This window comes from Centruroides vittatus, unplaced genomic scaffold (genome assembly GCF_030686945.1).
Source record: "Centruroides vittatus isolate TY-2023 unplaced genomic scaffold, ASM3068694v2 contig_3057, whole genome shotgun sequence".
NCBI lineage: Eukaryota > Metazoa > Arthropoda > Arachnida > Scorpiones > Buthidae > Centruroides > Centruroides vittatus.
Window position 1 is genome coordinate 46,470 of NW_027121961.1, and position 7,337 is coordinate 53,806.

Consider the following 7,337-nt stretch of genomic DNA (forward strand, 5'->3'; position numbering starts at 1 on the left):
CGCCCACTCACGTGTTTGCCGTGCGTGGTGTCCTGTATGCCGGAAAGGGGGATCCTGGTAGTTGAGGGGCAACATAACGTCCCCAACACACTGCTTTGGCCCCTGCTTCGGATAAACGGGAGGCTCAAATCAGGCTCCGTTTGAGTCAATCGGCTGGTCGTTGAGTCATTGTTGACCTCGGCCTGGAGTCAACCGATCGATGCAGACCAAGCAGACACGTCAGACATGATGTGCTCTTCTTGACTGCATTGTGAGGGTATAGCTCCTGGGAAACCCTGGTGTGACGGTTTATGGGAGTCTCCTATGTGACGGCATCCTTTTCTTGGGCCCCATGGTGGGTGGGGTCACTAGGAGCTGAATATATATTCTTAAATATGGATAATAAAACCACAAAACAAGTGACCAAAGACCAGGCCTCCAGCCACCCTGCTTACTTAATAGTGCATGCGACTGGAGAAAAACCTCTATCTAAAGCATCTCCATTCTTGATTCAAAACTTGTTTGAATCAACTATTGGACAATTGAAAAAAATACAAAAATTAAGATCGGGAGATTTACTGGTGGAAACAGCTTCGCCACAACAATCAGCAAAACTTCTGCAAACAAAGACTCTGGGAGAAATGGAAGTCACTGTCACACCACATGGAAGCCTAAACTCATCACGTGGTGTGATATCTGAAATTGATCTGATGTCGGAAGATGAATCAGACATTCAGATCGGTCTTTCAGATCAAGGTGTCGTTGCTGTCCGGCTCATTTCCATTTGTAGAGATGGCAAGTTGATACCAACCAAACACTTGATACTTACTTTCAACAAGCCAACATTGCCATCCTTCATTACAGCAGGATACCTACGTTGCTCAGTTCGTCCATATATCCCAAACCCGCTGCGTTGTTTCAAATGCCAGCAGTTTGGACACTCACAAACATCCTGTCGCGGGAAAAGCGTATGTGCACAGTGTGGGACTGAAGGTCACGAGAGTACCGAATGTAAAAGTACCCCATGCTGTGTGAACTGCAAAGATGCCCATCCTGCATACTCTTGGAAATGCCCTTCATGGCAGAGAGAAAAAGAAATACAGCGTGTAAAAACAGTAAACAACTTACCCTACCCAGAGGCACGTCGCATGGTCACTTCAAGTGCACCACTGAAACAAAAAACATTTGCTGCTGCTCTGAAATCCACAAAGACATGTGAAGTTCAGACAGACATTTCTGTTTCCCCAAAGGAATCTCTCACTCGCCATGCAAAATGTTTACTGATCCCATCAAAAGACAATACAAAACAAAAAACATCCCTACCTAAAACAGGTGATAACGAGAAACCTGAATTCTAAAAAGTCTAGTAAGAACCCATTAAACAAACAGAGTGAAAGCAGCTCTCTCTAAATTTAAAAAATCAGAGACTCAGTCTGTCAGCGAGTTCTCTGATATCTCTGATGAAGAGAATAATGTGGAGGTTACAAAACCAATGTCACCTCCAAAAGAGAGACTGCCTGTTAAATTAAAGAGGGATACGCTTGCAAAGAATGCTGTTTCAAAAACATAATGGATTATAAAATAATCCAATGGAACTGTTGTTGTTTCCGCAAGAACTTCTCTGACGTTAAACATTTGACATCATCTACCACATCTCTCTGCGTGGCACTCCAGGAAACACATCTAAAACCTGGAGAAAAAATCTCTTCAAAAAGATTCGATCTCTACCCTAAGGATGGTGATAGCCACACTTGCGCCAGTGGAGGTGTGGCTATACTGGTTTCAAACCACATCCCTTCCTTACCGGTACAAATAACAACAGAGCTGCAAGCTGTGGCAGTCAGAATTTCAATTGGCGTTACTGTCACAGTTTGTTCCATATACTTGCCACCAGATGTCAGAGTCAACAAGGACGAATTGGATGACTTGGTTGAACAACTGCCGACTCCGTTCCTTCTACTCGGTGATTTCAATGGCCACAATCGAATGTGGGGCAGTCCCGACATAAACCGTCGTGGCAGGGCCATTGAGAGATTTATAGGCAATCGCCAACTGTATTTATTTAATACTGGAGAAGTGACATACTTCCACGCCCCAACAAGAACATTTACTGCCATTGATTTGACATTAGCTAGTCCAAATCTGTTTTCAGCGTTTACATGGAAAATTGGATGTAATCCACTTTCCAGCGACCACTTCCCAATATTTTTAGAATTTCAAGGCAGAGAAAGCTGTGAAACAGCTTGTCCACCACGCTGGAAACTTGAAACGGCACATTGGCCTGCTTTTTCCTCTTTGGCTAACGTCACTGAGGAAATGGTCAATACTGCTGATATCAATGATGCAGTCGAAGTTGTCACTTCCAGTATTATTCAGGCAGCCGAAAAAACAATGGGGAAAACGTCAACCAGATATCCAAAACATTTGAAATTATGGTGGGATCAGAATTGCGAGGCAGCATTTAAAAAGCAAAAGAAAGCATGGGGGATTTTCAGAAGATATTCAACTGTTGAGAATTTGATAGCTTTTAAAAACGCAAAGGCAAATGCCAGAAAAATAAGGAGGCAAAGCCAAAGGGATTCCTGGAGGAAGTATGTTTCTTGCATAACATCTTCCACCAGCTCAAAAGCAGTCTGGGATAAAATCCATAAAATTAATGGGAAATATGCTTCTCACTCTCTGTCCATGCTGGAAAATAATGGCACAATAATCAGTGACATAAAAGGTATTGCTGATTTGTTGGGTGAAACATTTTCGTCCTCATCCAGCAATATTATGTATACAACAAATTTCCATGCTTATAAAGTCCAAAGTGAAAAACAATATCTAAACTTCCACTCTCCATCTAATGAGGAATATAATGTGCCATTCAGCAGATTAGAACTATGTACAGCAATCTTTCGCTCGGGGAATACTGCTGTAGGCTTGGATAAAATCCATTACAGCATGATTAAAAATCTGTCAGACAATTCCCTTAGTAACCTTCTGAATCTGTTCAACAGAATATGGACAGAACATACTTTTCCTGACTCTTGGAGGCTATCTATCATAATTCCCATTCCCAAGCCAGGTAAAGACTGCAAGAATTCCTCTAATTATAGACCAATTTCTCTGACTAGTTGTCTCTGCAAACTTTTCGAGAGAATGGTAAACAGACGCCTGATGTTTCTCCTAGAGGAAAAAAACTACTTTTCACCACATCAGAGTGGATTTCGTAGGAACAGAAGTACCACAGACAATCTAGTAAATTTTGAAACATCTATACGCGAAGCGTTTGTAAGACGACAGCACTTAGTGTCTGTGTTTTTCGATATAGAGAAGGCTTATGATCGCTGCTGGCGATATGGAATACTCTGTGATCTGCATGAATTTGGACTGCAAGGTAATCTGCCAATTTTTATAAAAAAACTTTTTGCAGAATCGAAGATTCCAAGTTAGGATGGGCAACATTTTGTCTAGGCCTTTTACACAAGAAGAGGGTGTTCCTCAAGGTTCTATTCTGAGTGTGACTCTGTTTCTAATCAAAATTAATAGCATAGCTAAGTGTCTTCCTCCCAGTGTGAAACACTTATTGTATGTGGATGACTTTCAGATCTTCTGTCAGTCTACTAACATGAGTTTTATTGAAAGACAACTGCAAACCTCCCTAAATCGCATAGACAATTGGTCCAAGATCAATGGTTTTACTTTTAATGCAGAGAAGATTTCGTGCATCCACTTTTGCCGAAGGCGTGGTTTGCACCTGGACCCTGAAATTCACCTAAAGGGGATTAAAATTTCAATGGTCAATGAAGCAAAATTGTTGGGTGTTGTGTTTGACTAACCTAACTATCTTTCAGGAGAGAGCAGTTGTCTTAGTTTTATTACGTTAAACAGAAATCTCTGGCTAAACCTTCAGTTTATTGTAGAGTATCAGATACTCAGCTGAAAAGATTATTTACAGCTCGCTTATGTTGTGTCCCTACATTTGACATTAGAATGGAGAATGTAAGCAGCACGATTGACCTGGACACAAGCAACATTTCACAGGCCGAGGTCGATAATATATCACCTTGGTCAACTCCTGTGATTAATGTTGACTTTAGCTTAAAGCAGTTTCCTAAAGAATCCACCCTGGACTACATCTATAGGCAGCACTTTGCAGAAATTCAACACCACGACAGGAATTTAATTTCTATTTATACTGATGGATCGAAATCGGTTGATTACGTTGGCTCAGCCTTTGTCTGCCAGGATGAGATCATGGCAGAACAGATTGCATCGAATTCTTCCATCTTTACTGCAGAGTTGCAGGCTATTTACCTAGCCTTAAAATATATAATTAGTAAAGGTCATCGTCGCTGTGTTATTTACACTGACTCAGTTAGTGCACTTTAGGCTTTGATCTCACATGAACCTAGTTTTCACTCTATAGTGATTAAAATTCGCAAACTGTTTTGCCATCTTATTGCGAGTAATATTTTTGTAAAATTTTGTTGGGTTCCAGGCCATGTAGGTATAAGAGGGAATGAAGAAGCTGACGCAGCTGCAAAGTCAGCAAGTCCTTCTCAGCATACAATGTTTATCGAAGGAGGTGACTTGAAGCTAGTCGTTAAAAAACGACTAGCAGAGAGATGGCAAAATGTGTGGAACGAACAAGTCCACAATAAACTTTACGAGATCAAACCTATAATAGAAAATTGGACACACAACAAACAGTATGACAGGAGATCCGAGGTCATTCTTACTCGTTTGAGAATTGGACACACTCGACTGACTCATCAATACCTTCTGACGGGTGATGACCAGCCTGTGTGTCAGTATTGCAATTGTACTGTAAGCGTTAAGCACATACTGAGCAATTGCACTGCCTCTGAAAGGATTCGTAGGCAGCATTTTGGAAATGCAAGTTTTAAAGAGATTTTGGGCCAGAGGCCAAATGTTGATAAATTACTGAACTTTCTAAAAGTTACAAATATTTATAAACAGATTTAGTTGTTTGTTTATTTTATTTTTACATTTTGTTACTTTATACATTTTAATTATTTATTTTTGTTATCGGTTCTATGTTTTTTGTTTTTTTTTCTGTTGTTTTATTTTGTTTTATTTTATTCTATTTATTTATGTATTTATTTATACCATGTGTTGTGGCGCAGCTTGGCCTGTGTTGCCTTTGTGCCAAAAAACTATTACCAACCAACCAACCAAAATAAAGAAGAAATACATTTTTAATGTATTTTGTCATTTGTTTCAATTAATTTAAATAATTTATTAAATGAACGACATATATGAAATATAAACTTATCGTTTTCACAAATATGAGCTGCTACATGTTTCGAATTATTTTTTTTTTTGTTTGAGTGCTTTATGGGTTAATATTTAGAAGTTCAGTTAGTTAAATCAATAAATGGTTTGGAGTTTCTATAAGAGTATTTATATAAATACTATCACGAATCAAAAATTTAATCCGGAGTCGCGAATGTATATATATATAATATTTTAATATACAATATAAAGAAAAAACTAGCAAGAAAAATAAACACAGGGTTGACAAAAGAAGACTCTTACCTTATATCTAAATGATGATAAGTTTGTAACAGGGTGTTGGAAACAACGCACAAATTGAAACTTACAATTCAAAACTGCAAAACTGCAAACCAGAAAATGGCACTTCAAGCATTCGAACTAGCAGCTTTATACGAAACTATCCACCTGGCAGAATGTGTGTACAACTTTGAACCTTCATTCGGCCACGTTTCTTTATGTTTGCTGCAAGAGATCACTGCAGCAAAGATAAAACAGCTTTTACGTTCGCTATGTGTGTAATACGATATTATGCTGTAAAAATAAAAAAGTTGAAGTGATTGTTGATAAAAATTTTATGTAAAGATTAACAAGAATTAGATTTTATAAAATGACTCTGAAAGTTATCTAAAGAATAAGAAAATTCTATATTTTAAATATAATTATACATTTATCTCTTTACTTCGTTCACATTTTCGAAAAGAGAAATGCTCAATTCTTTATATCTCTTTATTTAAATATTGTAGTTCTTTAACTAAAGCACTACATTTGGCTGTAACTGGAATTAAAGGATAGATTACGGCGTCCATGTTTTGCTCGAGCGGAAAGCGTTTCTAAACTATGATGCAGCGACGTGTAGCGATAGCTGCTTGCGATGTCATTTTCGCTACATAAAGAAACGTGGCCTTTATCTGATTGCCGATACAACTAACGACGTAATAAAAAAATAGATTTTTTATAACAAGAAACAGAATAATTAATTTTTGGATTTGTTTAATTAATTAGAATAAATGAAATCATGTAAGAATTTTTATTCTAATTTAATAAAAATTTACAAATTATAAGTTTTTAATATATTTTTCTTATATATTATTTCAAAAATTTTTATTTCTGTAGAAGTATGCCAGAACAACTGAATCAGTCGATTCTAAAAAAAACAATCAAATCGAATAATTGGCTTTTTACAACTGATTTATGCCCAACCCTAGTATGATCCTGAGACAATGTCCTAACTCTTTTTCTATGAACTATTAACCACGGGTAATTTCACAATTCAAGAGACTAAACATTCAATACAGCTCCTTTTAGTGGCCTAAATGTTCTGATATTTGACTGACATTAAGGTTTTTAGAGTAAATATTACTTTAATAGAGTATTATATTTAAATTAAATATGATGACTTTAATTTTTGTTTTTTATTAAAAATAATTTTTTAGGAGCAGTAATTCCATCTTTGGTTAGCCATTCACTGCCTAATTTTCTAGAACCATTTAAAGTTTAATTCAGTTATTTATTAACATTTTTATAAGATTTTTCCCCTTTATAAAATTCTATACATAGGATCTCTTTAGACAATAGGCTATATATATATAAAATATATTTCAAAATTATTTTGTATGGAGCATTATCTTCATATAAAAACTGTAAAAAAATTTTTTAAAAAATTGAAAATATTTAATTTAAATATAAATAAGAGTTTGAGTTTTTGAGTAATTGCAGACACTTCTGAATAGTATTGAGCAAACAAAGCAAGAATAAAAGAGGATGTTGCACTTTATTCTTTAAAAAAAGTGTCAAAGAAATGGAGAAGTCAAATTAAATTTAGTTTTAGGTATAAACAATATATCCTAACAATAATTTTATGAGACAATATAGTTATTTAATGAAACGTGACTGATACACACGATGTTTTTCGCATTGATTATTAACAAAACTTCTGCATTCTATTGGAAGTTGAAGGTTCAATTACGTGACTTGCCTCAGTTTTGTTTACTTTTAGATACGGTCAGTATGCCGTTACTGTCTATGCAATTTTCCCCGTATATCATGATACATTTTTGAAATGAAGTAAATAT

At 36.4% G+C, this 7,337-nt stretch overlaps 1 protein-coding gene across 1 annotated transcript; it reads left to right on the forward strand.

Moving 5' to 3' along the window:
• The first annotated feature begins 374 nt into the window (after positions 1 to 374).
• LOC136972886 (uncharacterized) lies at positions 375 to 1,337 on the forward strand. The gene has a single exon (XM_067267536.1). It carries the CDS (start codon positions 375 to 377, stop codon positions 1,335 to 1,337), a length of 963 nt encoding a protein of 320 aa, XP_067123637.1.
• The last annotated feature ends 6,000 nt before the right edge of the window (positions 1,338 to 7,337 follow it).